This window comes from Geotrypetes seraphini, chromosome 1 (genome assembly GCF_902459505.1).
Source record: "Geotrypetes seraphini chromosome 1, aGeoSer1.1, whole genome shotgun sequence".
In the NCBI taxonomy this organism is placed as follows: Eukaryota; Metazoa; Chordata; class Amphibia; order Gymnophiona; family Dermophiidae; genus Geotrypetes; species Geotrypetes seraphini.
In genome coordinates this window covers 402953993-402970562 of record NC_047084.1, presented here as the reverse complement: position 1 = coordinate 402970562, position 16570 = coordinate 402953993, and the positions used below count along the sequence as shown (strand labels likewise).

The 16570-nt window shown below is 44.7% G+C and overlaps 1 protein-coding gene across 1 annotated transcript in view; it reads right to left on the bottom strand.

Moving 5' to 3' along the window:
• Nucleotides 1-16570, bottom strand: part of LOC117347325 (dynein heavy chain 6, axonemal-like) — a 2502256-nt gene that overhangs the window by 959033 nt on the left and 1526653 nt on the right. The window contains 1 exon segment of the mRNA XM_033918113.1: nt 7039-7270. Within this exon segment, the coding sequence (XP_033774004.1) occupies nt 7039-7270 (232 nt within the window).

The following is a 16570-nucleotide window of genomic DNA, read 5'->3' as shown; positions in this document are numbered from 1 at the left end:
GAATTAAGCCTCCAATATTATAGGTAGATTAACTTGAGACCCTCCATGGTAAAAAAATAACACCAGCTGCCTGCACAAAAACAGAGCTCCCCCCCCCCCCAGGATCTGTCACCCTCCCAACCCCAGCTCCCATCCTAAAACTCACAACTTGTTACTTCCCCCCCTCTCCACACCTCCCACCAACATACAAGGAAGTATATATAGTCCCCAATGCCCTCTACACAGCCCAAAAATAACAGCAAAACATATCCCCAATGATAACAAAGCAGTCCAGCAACCAACTCCCCCCCAAACAGCCCCCAAACCCACCGCAAAAGAACAGTTCAAAACATAGCCCCCCTTGCAACACACCCAGACCTCAGCCCTCCCGCACACTCCTGGAAGCTCCTACCAAACATGTCCCAGACTCCCACACAAAAACACTACATAAACTGAGAAACCAGCACAATACACTCCAACAGCCAGGCAACCCCTATTCCCAGCTCAAGTGGGTCCAGTGGAGGAAGATACTGCTGCTGCTGCTGGAGGGGGGCACCCCCCCAGCACTCCCCCTCAACCACCTCGGCCTCCTCTAGCTCCTCACTCCACTCTCTGCCATCTAAGAGGAGTTAGGTTCTCGCGTGCATTTGATGCCCCCCATCTCCAGCCCGAGGCCTCCAGCACTTCAATGCCCATGATCTGGAGCAGGGCACAGGCCTCCTGCATGGAGGAGACCCTGGTGTGCACCCCATTGATGGTGATCACCACTCCAAAAGGATAAGTCCAGCGGTAGTGCAAGTTACTCTGTTGAAGGGCCTTAGTGACCTCTTGAAAGGAGCGCCTTTTCTGCAAAGTACTGGCCACCGGATCCTGGTAAAATTCCAAGTGGTGGCCCTCCCAGGTCACTGTGTCCATTTCTCTGGCCCTCCACAAAGCCTGCTCCTTGACCACAAAGCTCTGCAAGCAAATCACCAAGTCCTTAGGTTGAACCGATAGCCAAGGCCCCAGCGCCCAATGCGCTCGTACGATTCCCAGGTCCAAAGAATCATCCTGGAGCAGCCAGCTCAGCAAGCGAAGCACAGTATCTCTGATATCTTTATATTCAGGTGCTTCTGGGAGGCCTCACACCCTCAAGTTGTTTTTGAAGGGTGCCGGTTCTCCAATCCTCCACTTTATCTAATAGAGTTTGACTACTCTGCACTAGCGTCCTCCAGTTTCCCGATGCTACCCCGGTCACGCTCTCTTACACAGGCATCCAGGCGAGGTCTCCACTACGTCTGACCCCTAGAACTAACTTCAATAAGATCGAGCGTAGTTACTGCACAGCCTCCCAGACCTATACCACCACTGCTGCGATCTCAGATTTCACCTCCTGGATCCATCGCTGCATGTCGGCCTTAGTCAGTGGCTCCCAGACTCATAAGCTCGGCTACCGGAGCCGTGGAGAAATCGGGTCCATTGCCTAATAGTGCGGCCCAACTGCCGCCATCCTCCATCACTGCGCCACCATGTGCTCCCCTGCTGAGCATCTTCTCTAATGTACGCTGCCCCACTTTTATCTCTGAGAAGCCGTTTTCAGGTAGCCATACCCCAAATACTCCAATCCTGCACTGCTAGGACACCTGGGAGAGAGCGATAGCACAATTTCACAGCCAAATGAGGGGATTTTACTTAGGGCCCGAATGGAGCTCTCCCGATCAAGCGTCCATTTGTGCTGGTGACGTCACTTCCTCCTGATTCTTATTGTATTTTGAAAAATTTAAATAAATTTCATGGGAAAAAAAAAACTTCAGCTGCTATCAGTAAAAATTAATTCATTGAACAAGCCATCTTCTTGAAAACCAAAATATTAACCCTTAAAAATGACATTTTCTCAAGACCTGTGCTGAGCAGGAATTGTTTTGGAAGCTAGTGCCTAGAGACAAATTTCCCAACTTGAGAAGATGCAGTGAAGTTGTACACTCCTGTTTCAGTTCAACTTATTTGTGTGAATCTGCGTTTTCCCATCTGAAAATGATAAAGAGTACACAACATAACAGATGAACTTCTCTAGGATTCCCTGAGACTGGCCCTCACACAATATTCACCCAACTTCAAAAAGCTGGTGGATGAAATGCAGGCTCAGACGTCTCACTAATGAGCAAGAGTGAAATATTAAAGATTGTGCAAGATCAGCCTGGATCAAATACTTGACCTAAATTTAACACAAATTACTCAATAAAAGTTAAAGAAAGTTATTAAGGTATTTAAATAAAGTTATTACTCAATAAAACTTTAGAAAAAAATGTACTTTCCATTTTCCCTCGCAGTTCTTACAGGATCTTTGTCTCTCTGTTTTGTTTTTGCTTAATTTGCTTAACAGCTGATCACATCCAAGTAAATGACAGAAGGTTCATTAAAAATGGAAGGGGGGGACCCTCCAACTTTATTGGGTTAAAATTTAATTTGAAACTTAATTTTTATGGTGGTAGATCACCGCACTTTTGGCTGGAAAAAGTAGATCACAACCTGTTCTAAGTTGGACATGTCTGTTAGTCTATACTTTTTCACCTTCATCCTATGCCCTCTCATTTCAGAACTTCCTTTCAATTGAGAGACTCGCGTCATGCACATTTATACCACTTAGGTATTTAAACGTTTTCTATCATATCACCCCTATCCCGCATTTCCTTAAATGTATATATATTGAGAAATGTAAGTCTGTCCTCATATGCTTTATGACAAAGAGACCACCAACCATTTTAGTATCCATTCTATCAGTCTCCAGAATTGTACACAATATTCTACATGAGGAGTCACCTGAGTCTAATACATGGGCATCATTACCTTTGGTTTTCCTACTGGCTATTTCTCTTTCTATGCATCCAAGCATTTTTCTAGCTTTGCCATCACCTTTTCTACTTTCTAGGCCACCTTGAGATCACATAGGATCACACCCAACTCCTTCTCCTCTTTCATGCATAGAAGTTCTTCACCCCTAAACTTTACTGTTCCCTCGGGTTTATGCAGCCAAATGTATTATGCTGTATTTTATAGCATTTAAATTTTTACTATTTTTACTACTAAATTCTGGACCATTATTTAAGCTTTACCAGGTCCTTCCTCATGTTATCCACACCATCAAGGGTATCTACCCTATAGAAGATTTTGGTATCATCCACAAAGAGGCAAAACCTTACCAGACAGCCCTTCAGCAAAATCACTTACAAAAAACAGGCCCAAGAACCAAACCTTACGACATACCACTGGTAACATCTCATTCTTCAGAGTGAGCCCTGTTTACCACTACCCTCTGTTGTCTTCCTAACACTTCCTAACCCAGATCCATCACTTTGGGGTCCATACCGAGAACACTCAGTTTATTTATTAGATGCATATCTCATGTTTATTTATTAGACGCATATCTAGTGTTCTCCCTCTATCCAACTCCTCTAGTCTCCCAGTCAAAGAGATTGGTCAGATTTTTCTGACAAGACCTGTCTCTAGTGAAATCATATTGCCTTGGGTCCTGTAATTCATTGGATTCCAGAAACTGCAGTATTCTCAGTTTTTAAAAGTGAAGTTTCAAGTTTCAAGTTTATTGGTTTTTAATATACCGACCATCAAAAAATATCTGGACGGTTTACAATAAATCTAAAAAGAGATAAAAGTAAGATAAAATGTTAAGCATTTAAAAAAAATAATTAAGTGAACATAAATAACATCGACTGGACAGACTTGAAAGTGAGGGTAAAAGGGAAGGGAGGGGGAAAGTTACATGTTGGAGAAGAAATGGAGACAGTGGGAAAGGGGAAAAACATATAGGGTGGGTCGCTTTATCAAAGTGGTTGGTTGTTTTAGAAAAGGAAAAGAGAGAGAGAATAGAAAGGAAAAAAAAGAAAAAAAGAAAATAAAAAAAGAAACAAAAGGGGAGAGTTAAAGGTAAGTCTAAACGTAGCCAAAGGCGTCCACGAAATAAGAAAGTCTTTAGGCTTATCTTAAATTTGTCTAGATGTTGTTCATCACGGAGTTGCTGTGGTAAAGAGTTCCATAATGTGGGGCAGTTACTGCAAAATATTGTTTCTTCCGGGTGTAGTAAAAGTCTTTATATCGAGGGAATTAAAGAGAAGTTTTGATCAGTTGACCTTAGAATGCGTGGGAACATTGGGGAATGAGAAGTTTGTCGAGAAATAAGGTTGGTGGATAGTATTTTATTTTGAAGGAGAGTAGTACGATTTTATAGGTGATACGGTGGGTAACGGGGAGCCAATGTGCCTCTTTGAGAAGAGGAGACACATGCTCAAATTTGCCTAATTTTGTGAATGAGTTTTATTTGCTGTGGTTTTGTATTAATTGTAGGCGTCAAATTTCTTTTTGGGGGAGACCGTTTGAGAAGAGAGTTGCAATAATCTAAGTGAGAAATGACTAAGGAGTGGATTAAGATATCGATTGAATCAGTCTCTAAGATTGAGAGTAGTGACCGAATAATGCGAAGTTTGAAGAAACAAGTTTTTGCAATTGAACTGATATGGTCATGGTAAGTGAGGTCTTTATCAATGATGATGCCTAATAGTTTTATTTTTGTTTCTATTTGTATTGGAATGGAATTAATGGAGAGTTTTTCCGGTAAGGGGGCACAGTTTTTAGTTGGAATTAGGATGGCACGAGATTTATTCGATATTAAGGGAGAGTTTATTTGAGAAAAGCCAATCATATATAGTGTCTAATTTATCGTTTATGTCTTTTTATGTCAGAGATGTTTGTGTGTTGACTGGGGTGAAGGAGTTGTATATCATCAGCGTAGGCGAAAATTGTAAATCCAATAGATTGTGCTAAAGTAAGTAGAGGAGACAGGAAGATATTAAATAGTAGTGGGGAGAGAATCGAACCTTGTGGGACACCGTATGTTAGAGATATAGGTTGCGAAGTTTCGTTCTGTACATGGACTTTAAAGCTGTGTTCATTAAAGTAGGATGTGAACCAAGAAGAGCTGGGCCTGTGATACCACAGTCTTTAAGTCTATTAATAAGAAGAGAGTGGTTGATAGTGTCAAAATGGCTGCGGATAGGTCCAGAGAAATGAGAATAACAGATTTTTGATGGTCATGGTAGTAATGTATCGTAGAGATAAGGCCTAACAGAGATAATTCTGTTGAATTAATTTACTTACCTCATAGGTCAGACTTACCTCCCTGTAGTTGCCTTGGCTGACAGCTTCTACATAACCAGCTGCTTGTGGATTCTAAACCCAGCACATTCCCTGGATATCTACAGTGTCCTCAGCAATTGTTTTAGCTGATATTTGCCTATCTGCCAAAATCATGTCATGGTCAACAATTTCAGGAGTTGACATTGTTTGAGGACTTCCAGACCTTGCTGCATCTTCAGTCTCAAAATCTCCACACTAGAGTATGATGGGCATTTGTCTCCACACTAGAGTATGAGGGCATTTGTCTTGTATGGGAACTATGTGGAAAAAGTGATATGTTCAGTTGTTCACAGTTTTCTTCTATTAAAGCCGTTCAATGTATTTTGTCTTTACTTTTATATTGAACCTTATACCCTTATACTTTGAATTGACCCCGACAGTAGGCGCTGTCTAAAACAGCCAATCAGGATGCAAGTTTTAAAAAAATAACCTACCAAGGCAGGCCGCCTACATTGGCGTCACCTCTGGGAGCCTAGGAAGGTCTGCATGCCCGCCTAAGCTCACTTAAGGCTAGGCATGGGCATAGTATTGCCCTAGAACTAGCCTTAGGTGAACCTAGACGGCTGTACACATCTCCTTAGTCCAGCTGGAGAAACATACGGCCGCTAAGCTAATCATGGCAAGGGATCTCCCTGCTGTGATAAATTTAGCGGCCGTGGCTGCAGCTGCCAGTCCCCCCCCCCCCCATAACAAACACAGCAGGAGAGATGCCCTAATCACTCTTGACGGAATACTCCCCCGGTGATCGCTGGCAGGAGGGTGTCCAATCTCTCATGCCGGAACACCCCATCCCCCCTTGAAGATTGCCAGTAGGAGGGTGCCTAATACCTCCTGCCGGAACACTCCCCCCCCCCCAAACGAAACCGGCAGGGGGCACCTAATCCCTCCTGCCGGAAACCTCCACTGTACATATCCAGGCGACCCCACCCCTCCTAACCCCCCCTGCTAACCTTTAATGATGGCCGGCCGACCGGGTCTTCCCACCGTCCATCTGGCAGGCCCACCTCTGTCGAAATGAGATGGGCCTGCCCCTTCCTGGTGCATTGTGGGATGCACCAGGGAGGGGCCTAAGGCCTGATTGGCCTAGGCACGTATGGCCCCTCTTATGGGCGGGGCATTAGGCACATGGGCCAACCTAAGATTCTGGTTGGCCCATGTGCCTAAGGCCATGCCATAGGATTGGGCACCCTCCTGCCAGCGATCTTCAGGGGTGGGGGGTGCCGCTTTCTTTCAGGGGGGGGAGACTGGCGGCCGCAATCATGGCCAATAAGCTTATCAGGGCAGGGAGATCCCTTGCTGAGATAAGCTTAGCGGCCACATCTACAATAATGCGATTCTCTAACCGGTGTTTGTAACATGGACGTCAGTTATAGCATCGGGTTTATTGTAGGTGGCCTTAGGCTCAATTCTATATAGGATGCCCTTTGGCTTCTGAGACCAGGCGTCCTATACAGAATCCGGCCCAAAGTATTATTCATAAATCAAAGTTCTAGCTGAGGCAATGGAAGGTGAAATTACTTTCCTAAGGTCATACAGAGAATCAGTGGGAACAGCAAGATCTGACCCTGATTTCTGTTTTACAACTTGTTTCTCTAACCATTTTGTTGGCTCATTCATTTTGAATTGTTAACATGAAAATAAATGATTTGAAATCAGAACTAATGGTTCAAGAATACAAGTCTAATATCCCCTTTTATGAAGTCATGCTAGCAGTTGCTGCTGCGGTAACTGCTCCAACGTCAATGGACGCTAGAGTGTTTGCCGCATAGCAGCCACTAGCGCAGATTTGTAAAAGAAGCCCTAAATTCTTAAGACATCATGAATAGTTCAACTTTTATTTAGCAAATAATGCAATTAGTTTTTCTTACATACCTGTGTGTCAGTGAAAAGAAAACCATATCTTTGGCTTCAATTTCCTGCCATTCTATATAGTTTGCGCAGATCTTCATGAAAGGTATCATAATTATAACCACGGCTAAGTTCTATCTGAAAGCATTTATAGCCACACATATAAGTGGCTAATTTAGTAAGAGACTGCTTTCCTGTACCTCCTACACCAACAAGTAGGGCATGCCCCCTTTCTTGACGAATCATCCTGGCAATTCTGTAAGAGGAACAGAAAACATTTTTAAATAGTATTCCTATAACCTTTTTTTATAAAGTTACATAAGTTAATGAAATGGCATGAACAGAATTAGTCATAGCAACCTAATAGATGACAACTTGTCTAATCTGACCAATCTGGTTTAAACTATATGTTGTTTCAGAGTCTGCCCTCCCATTTGCCCTTTTCCCAGTTGATTAGTACAAGGGGGGTTTCATGAGAGCTCAGGAGAGGAAGAAAGAACATAAGAATAGCTATACTGGGGATAGCCAATAGTCCATCTGGCTTCCAGCAGTGCCAATTCCAGGTCACCAAGTACCTAACAGAATCCTAAATAGTAGCACCAGGTTAGCAGTGGGGCCAGCAGCGCGAAAAGCTCACTCCCTGCTCGCTGCACCTCTGGACCATCAGGGATCGTCAGAGGAGGTAGGAGGACAGGACAGAGAGGTGAGACATGGTGCAGAGCCTGGGAGGGAGGGGGGTTGGGTGCAGAGTCTGACAGGGGAGGGGAGGAAGGAAGGAAAGAAGGGGGCTGGGTGAAAAGCCTGACAGGGGTTGGGAGGGAAGGGGGCTGGGTGAAGAGTCTGACAGGGGTTAGGAGGGAGGGAAGGGTGCAGTGTCTGACTGGGGGAAGGGAGGCTGGGTGCAAAACCTGACCGGGGGGAGGAAGGCTGGGTGTAAAACCTGATAGGGGGAGGGAAGGGGGCTGGGTGCAGTGCCTGATAGGGGAGAGGGAGGGACGGAGGCTGGGTGCAGAGTTTGAAAGGGGGGGAGGGAGGCTGGGTGTAGAGCCTGACAGGGAGAGAGGGAGGCTGGATGCAGAGCCTCGCAAAGCAGGGCACTTGAATATTAAGTCGCCTGACTTATATTCGAGTCAACCATTTTTTCCGCATTTTTTTGGGGGGGAAATGGGGGTCTCGACTTATATTCGTATCAACTTATATTCAAATATTTCTTTCCTTCCCCCCTAGCGGGATCCTGCCGCACAACCCCTTTCTTCTGCTTTCAACTCTTGACTCCTGACTCCCAAACTCTCCCACACACCTACCTCCTCCCCGGTGTTTGTTTTTTTTAAATCTTCAGGCAGCATCGACATGATCAGTGTCTTGCCATCAGCCTGCCCCGGAAGTCTTCTTTCAGTCAATTTCCTGTTTCTGAATAGGCGGACTGCTGCTGAAAGAAGACTTCCAAGGCAGGTTGACAGCAAGACAATGATTTCATCAACGCTGCCCGAAGATTTAAAAAAAAAAAAAAAAAAAACAACAAAAAAAAAAACAACAAACACCAGGGAGGAGGTAGGTGTATGGGAGAGTTTGGGAGTCAGGGAGTCAAGCATTGAAGGCCAAAGAAAGAGGTCATGCGGCAAGGTCCGGCTAGGGGGAAGGAAGGAAATAGCGTTATATACATCACAGTCTGGGGCTGCGGGTAGGGAGTTGGGAAGGCAGGGAGGACAGATACTGCACGTACTGGGAGAGGGTTGGGAAGGACAAATGCACGGGCTGGGGGGAAAGGCTGGGAAATGAGGAAAAGAGAGATGCTGCACAGGTGGGGTAGTAGGAAGGGAGAGAAAGAAATACTGCCATGGGGGAGGGAAAAGGAACAGATAATTTTTAGACATAGGTGTGTGGTGTGAGAGGGAAAGAGAGGTGATGTATATGGGGAAAGGAAGAAAGAGGAAAAATTGTTGGACATGATTGTGGTGGAGAGGAGGGAGTAAGAGATATCAGATCACTGGAATGGAAAGGAGAGAGAGAGAGAAAAATGCCAGATCACAGAATGGAAGGGAAGGAGGAGAGAGAGATGCCAGGTGGCAGAAAGGAGAGGAGAGAAATCTTAGATCCCAAGAAAAGGGAGGGAAGGAAAGAGAGATGCCAGACCATGGGAGAGGAGAGAGATTCCAGGCTATAGGAAGGAGAGGAGAAAGATGACAGACCATATGAGGGAGGAAGGGGGAAGACAGAGATATCTGACCATGGAAGAGGGATGAGATGGTGCATAAGGATGGAGGGGAAGGGGAGACAGAAGGAGGAGATGGTGTACAACAATGAGTATAACAGGGAAGAGATAAGAAGAAATACTTCTTATGGAATGATGGGAGTAGGGGAGAAGAAAGAGGGAGGCGATGGTATACATGGATAGAAGAAAGTTGAATGTTAAAAGTTAATGTTAAAGATGGATGTATAAAACAAAAGAAAACTGCAGACTAATATGTATAAGATGCAGGCTATGTTTATTGTACCAGATATTTGATGTAGTTACAGATACATTGTTACAATGATGTATGGCAGAAAGTGAAGGAAAGAAAAACAGCAAACGGATAAGGTGGCCACAGTTAAGAGCACAGACAGAAGGAAGTGCAGCCAGAGACGGAAAGATGGTTTGAAAACCATCACCAGATAACAAAGGTAGAGGAAATGATTTTATTTTCAATTTAGTGATTGAATTGTTGTCAGTTTTGAGAAATTACATCTGCTGTCTATATTTTGCACTGAAGAAATGCATTTGTTTCTATTTCTCTGGGGTTGTACTACATGTAGAGTCTTGAATCTTAGGGTTTCATTTATATATATTAGTACTTTTAGTTTGTGATCCCAAATTTTTATCTGTGTTCTGGTAGGAATGAATATTGAGAAGCATACATACAGTGTGCTTTGTGTAGTTTAATTTTGTGGTTAACAATTATGTATTGTTAATAAGATTATATTGTGTGTACATATGAAAAATGAATGGAAAAAATGGTATTACAATTAGTACTATTATGGGGTTGAGGTCTGGGGCACAGCATGCGGGCCACCTCAAACAAAAAAGCATTCCGCTGCCTATGAGTTACAGGGTAATACTTTTAAAACCAATAGAAGGAAATATTTTTCACTCAGAGAATAGTTAAGTTCTGAAATGCTTTGCCAGAGGTTGTGGTAAGAGTGGAAGCTTAGCTGGTTTTAAGTTTTGGACAATTTCCTAGAGGAAAAGTCCATAGTCTGTTATTGAGAAAGACATGGGGAAGCCACTGATTGCCCTGGATCGGTAGCATGGAATATTGCTACTCTTTGGATTTTTGCCAGGAACTAGTTACCTAGATTGACCACCATGAGAATGGGCTACTGAGCTTGATGGACCATTGGTCTTACCCAGTAAGGTTATTCTTGTTCTTGTGCTGGGCTACAGGAATAGAGGAAATTGTGTAATCATGTGAGAAAGACCAAGAGATGAGAGTGGCAGGAGATTGAGTACAGAAGTAGAAATGTTGTAATGAAGAGAAGAAAGGAGGATAATGAGTACTACTACTACTATTAATTATTTCTATAGTGCTAACAGATGCACGCAGCGCTGTACAGAGTCAAAAAGTATGAAAACAGTCCCTGCTTCAAAGAGTTTACAGTCTAAACAAGCTAGACAGACAAACAGGATGTCATGGATACAGTTAAGGGGAACGGTTAATCAGCTGGCTGGGTTGGAGGGCAGAGGAGTAGGATTAAGGATTGAAAGCTATATCAAAAAGGTGGGTTTTCAGTATGCTTTTAAACAAGGGAAGGGAACGGGGATTGATGGACAAACTTGGGTAATTTATTCCAGGAGAGAGAAGTATTGAGAGGCAAAATATTGAGAGGAAGCAGAATGAACACACTTGTAAGTCTGCAATAAGAACTTGAACTGTATGCGATGGCAGATAGGGAGCCAGTGAAGTGACTTAAGGAGAGGGGTGACATGAGCGTTGATAGAAGATGAGTCGTGCAGAAGAGTACAGAAGTAGAAAAGTGGTAATGAGGAGTAGATGAAAGCTAGAAGAGTATAGGAGTCTGGGCAAGGTGTGAGATGGGAAATATGAGAGTTACAGCATGAGAATGGAAGATGGGAAATTGGTAGGTAGCTGAAAAGTAAAAAGAAGGAAACAGTGTCATTTGGGTAGATGGAGATGCAGATGGAAGCAAGATGTTGAGCTAGCCAGTTTTCTGCACCATCTGCCATATGTTTGACCACCTCTGGGTGGCAGTTTTATGTATGCGCTCGATGTAGAGAAGTGGAGAGCCTGAAGAGACAAGTCAGACTCCTCGAGGGTAGAATACTGGAACTGGAGGCACTTCAAGCAGTGGAGGAGGGAGACAGAGATGCAGAGAATGTCAAGACAGAGGAAGCAGAGAACAAGACAGAGGACACCATCGAGGAAGAAGTCCGAAAGCTGGAGAAGTTCATAAAGGAGGCATACAAGGAGACCGTGGAAAATCACCAACAACAGTGGAACTGCCAAAAGACACCTAGAGAGAGTGTGGACCACACGACGAACAACCACCACAAAGAAATGGGTGACACAGCAGCAAGAACGAAGTATATGGACATGCAGCAGGAGAGATGGACATACACCAGGGACACGGACCTGCGGCTGGAGAATCAAGAGAAGATAGAGAGGACAGTAATCGTTGTAGGGGAATTCATCATCAGACACATCATCAGACAAGTCGACAAGCGGGAGGAAGGCTGGATCGGCTGGTGACCTGCCTACCGGGAGCCAAGGTAGAAGACATAGTGAGCCACATCGATGGGATCATCAACAGTGTGGAAGAAGGATGGTGGTGATGATCCATGTGGGGATGAACAACGTAAGCAACAGAAACTACAACAGAGAAGTACTGAAGGACCAGTTCCGGATGCTGGGAAGGAAGATGAAGACCAGCACACAGAGGATAGCATTCTTGGAGATCCTGTCGGTATCCAGGGCTGATGAGAAGAGGCAGATGGAGCTGCAAGCAGTCAACACGTGGATGCAGCGCTGGTGTGAGGAAGAAGGATTCTACTGGATGATGCACAACTGGATGATGTTCTGGGAGAAGAGCAAGCTATACAGGAAGGACGGACTCCACCTCAGCAGAGACCGAACGAGGCTACTTGCAAGCAACATCAAAAGAGAAGTTGAGAAGTTTTTAAACTAGGAAGAGGGGGAAAGCTGACAGTCGACCATGAGATAGCGTCAATGGTTTGGGAACCGGTATACCCAGAGGATACCATGCAAGAAGATAGAGGAAAAGACTCAGTGGATCACATAAGAACATAAGCATTGTCTCTGCCGGGTCAGACCAGGGGTCCATCGTGCCGAGCAGTCCGCTCCCGCGGCGGCCCCCCAGGTCCATGACCTGTAAGTGATCCTTTACCTAAAACTTGTATCGCCTATTCATTTAGTATCCTGTAAAGTTACCCTCTATCTGTATCCTTCAATCCCCTTCACCTTCAGGAAATCATCCGATCCCTTTTTGAAACCCAATATTGTACTCTTTCCTATCACCTCTTCTGGGAGCGCATTCTATGTGTCCACCACCCTCTGAGTGAAGAAGAACTTCCTAGCATTCGTTTTGAAACTGTCTCCTTTCAATTTTTCTGAATGCCCTCTTGTTTTTGTTGTCCCCGCTAGTCTGAAGAATCTATCCCTCTCCACCTTCTCTATACCTTTCATGATCTTATAAGTCTCTATCATGTACCCTCTAAGTCTCCGCTTTTCCATGGTAAAGAACCCCAGCTTCTCCAGCCTTTCAGCATATGAAAGGTTTTCCATGCCCTTTATCATCCTAGTCGCTCTTCTCTGGACCCTCTCGAGTATCGCCATATCCTTCTTAAGGTACGGCGACCAGTATTGGATGCAGTACTCCAGATGCGGGCACACCATCGCTCGATACAGTGGTAGGATACCCTTTTTGATAATGCCCAACATTCTGTTCGCTTTCTGTGAGGCCGCTGCACATTGCGCCGCCGGCTTCATTATTTTATCCACCAATACCTCCAAGTCTTTTCTAGGTTGCCTTCCCCCAGTACCCTCCCTCCCATCGTATAGCTGTACATCGGGTTCCCTTTCCCTATGTGCAAGACTTTGCATTTCTCTACATGGAAGCTCATCTGCCATCTTTCTGCCCATTCGCTCAGTTTGTTCAGGTCTCTTTGTAGATCTTTGCATTCCTCAACAGTTCTGACCCTACTGGAGAGTTTTGTGTCGTCCGTGAATTTTATAACTTCGCACTTCATCCCTGTTTCCAGGTCATTTATGAATATATTGAACAGCAGTGGTCCCAACACTAACCCCTGTGGGACACCACTTATGACCCCTTTCCAGTCAGAGTAGTGACCCTTTACTCCTACCCTCTGTTTCCTGTCTGCCAGCAAATTCCTGATCCATCTGTGCACGTCCCCTACCACCCCATGGCTCCACAGTTTTCTTAGTAGGCGCTCTTGAGGTACCTTGTCGAAAGCTTTTTGGAAATCCAGATATGTGATGTCTATGGGGTCACCCTTGTCCAATTGTTCGCTTATCTCCTCAAAGAAATGAAGTAGGTTCCTTTGGCATGATCTTCCTTTACAGAAACCATGCTAGCTTGTTCTCATCAGATTTTTTTTCTAAATGCTCATTTATACTTTCCTTGATTAATGATTCGGCCATCTTCCCCGGAACTGAGGTTAAGCTCACTGGTCTGTAGTTCCCTGGGTCACCTCTCGATCCTTTTTTGAAGATAGCTGTAACATTTGCTATCCTCCAGTCCTCCAGGATTACCCCTGTTTTCAAGGATAGGTTAAAAATCTGCCGTAGTAACTCCGCTGTTTCATCCCTGAGCTCTTTCAGTATTCTCGGGTGGATCCCGTTTGGGCCCGGAGATTTGTCAGTTTTTAATCTATCTGCTTGAGTACATCTTCGAGGCTTACCTCCTTGCATGATAATTTCCCTCTTGATCCCCCTAGAAGATATTTTCCGGTTCCGGTACGTTGGATGTGTCTTCTCTTGTAAAGACCGATGAGAAGAACGTTTAGTCTGTCAGCCACCTCTTTTTCCTCCTTCTCCACTCCCTTCCTGTCTCCCTCATCCAGAGGTCCCACCTCCTCCCTCGTCGGCTGCTTTCCTTTCACATATCGGAAGAATTGTTTAAAATTTTGTGCTTCCTTGGCTAGTCTCTCTTCGTATTCTTTCTTTGCTTTTCTGACCACTCCGTGACATTCTTTTTGTTGCTTCCTGTGCTCTTTCCAATTTTCTTCGGTTTTGTCCTTTTTCCATTTCCAAAATGATCTTTTCTTGTCTCCTATCACTTTCTTTACTTCATTGGTCATCCATGCCGGGTCTTTCGTTTGATTCTTTTTGCATCATTTTCTAAATCTGGGTATATACAGGTTTTGCGCCTCGTTTACCGTGTCTTTGAATAAGGACCAGGCTTGCTCCACAGTATGCGCTTTCTTGGAGCTGTCTTTGAGGTTTTTTTCTCACCATTTGTCTCATGGCATCATAGTTCCCTTTCTTGAAGTTAAACATTGTTACATTGGTTCTCTTTCCCTTTGGTAATCCTACTTCCACTTTGAACTGGATCATGTTGTAGTCACTTTTACCTAATGGTCCCACTACTTCCACTTCCTTCAGCCCGTTGAGGATTAGATTCAGAATCGCTGACCCTCTCGTTGGTTCCTTGACTAGTTGTTCCATGAAGCAGTCCCGCACAGCCTCCAGGAACTCCGTTTCCTTTGTACATTTTGAAATTCCAAGACTCCAGTCTATCCCGGGATAGTTGAAATCTCCCATAACTATGGTGTTAGTGTTCTTGCATTCCCACCTCAACTCAGCTTCCATTTCTGTATCATTTGCTTCAGTTTGCCCAGGTGGACGGTAGTACAGTCCCATCTTTATCTCGGTTCTGTTTATTCCTGGTATTTTAACCCATAGTGACTCCAGTTGGTCATTGATCAGTGCTGCGTCCACACTGGTCGAGTGAATGGTGTCCTTAATGTATAGTGCTATTCCTCCTCCTTTCTGATGCGTCCTGTCTTTTCGGTAGAGCTTGTACCCTGGCAGCACAATGTCCCATTTATTTTCCTCGTTCCATAATGTTTCCATTATCCCTATGATGTCTAGGCTCTCATTTTTGGCCATGACTTCTAATTCCCCCATTTTGTTTTTTAGACTCCTTGCATTAGTGTATATGCAGTTCATGTCCTGGTATTTTTTCTTTCTTGTTATTTTCCCTTGCGTTTCATTTTTCTTTCCGTCCCCTTCCTGACCTGCCGACTCCTGATTTTTGTCTCTTTTGTCTTCCCCTTGTGGTATGTTCCTATTATCCTCCTCTTGTTCCTTCCCTTTGTCCTGTTCCATTTTGCCTTCTCCTTGTAGTATGCTCCTGCTTCCTCCTCTCGCTTCATCTGGCTCCCTTGGTTTTTTTCCAGCTCCTGTTGTATGCCATTTATGTCTTCCCAGCATTTTTCCCACTCAGTATCTTCTCGGGATACTGTCTTCCGAACTGTTGACGTCAGGTCGACTGTTGGCTTTCCCCTTCTGCTTAGTTTAAAGCTTGCTCTATTGCTGTTCTGATGTTATTTGCTAGTTATCTAGTTCCTGCCATGCTCAGGTGTAGTCCATCACTCTTGAAGAGCTTGTTCTTGCCCCAGAAAGTTGACCAGTTCCTCACAAAGAGAAATCCCTCTTCCTCACACCATCTCCTCATCCACGCATTTATTGATTGTAGTTCCGTCTGCCTCTTTGCTTCTGCTCTCGGTACTGGCAGGATCTCTGAGAAGGCTATTCTCTGGGTCCTCATCTTCAGCTTCCTCCCTAAGATCTTGAACTGTTCCATAAGTGCATTCTTGCTATAGTCTCTCCTGGTGACATCATTCGTCCTAACGTGGACTATCATTGCTGTCTCTTCAACATATGCTCCCTCCAGGATTTTTTCAATTCTGTCGACAATGTCCTTTGTTCTTGCTCCTGGGAGACAGGTCACTAGCCGGTCCTCTCTCCCTCCTGCTATGTGACTGTCTACTTGTATTAGGATTGAGTCTCCCACCAGGATTTCAGATTTCCCCTTTTTCAGCTTCCGTTGCAGTCGCAGGTCCTTGTCCTTGGTCTGCTTCATTTCTTCTCCCTCTAGGCCCTGATAGAATCTTGTCCCTTTTTTCTGCGAGATTCCTCTATGGGTACCTCCTACCATGGTGTCAGATGTTTTTTGTCCTCTGTTCTGTGCATCTTCTTCGTTCCTGTGCTGCTCGTGTTTCTGTTCTTCCACTCTCCTGTAGGCATCCTTGATGAATTTCTCGAGCTCCCTGACTTGTTCCTCGATGTTCCTCTCTCGCATAGGGTCTTCGGCTGTCTGGAATGGGTCTTCTGAGATGTAGAGTCCCTCCAGCTCTTGGATCCTGTGCTCTTCAAGCTCTTCAGTTCCTGACATCGTCCGCACACGTACGACTGCCGCCCCGAGGGAGGTAGTCGTACATGTGGCAGTCTGTGCAGTACACTGGGAAGCTCATCCTCTGGGTTCCTTCAGCTTCCATTCTTGTCCACCTTCTAGGAGT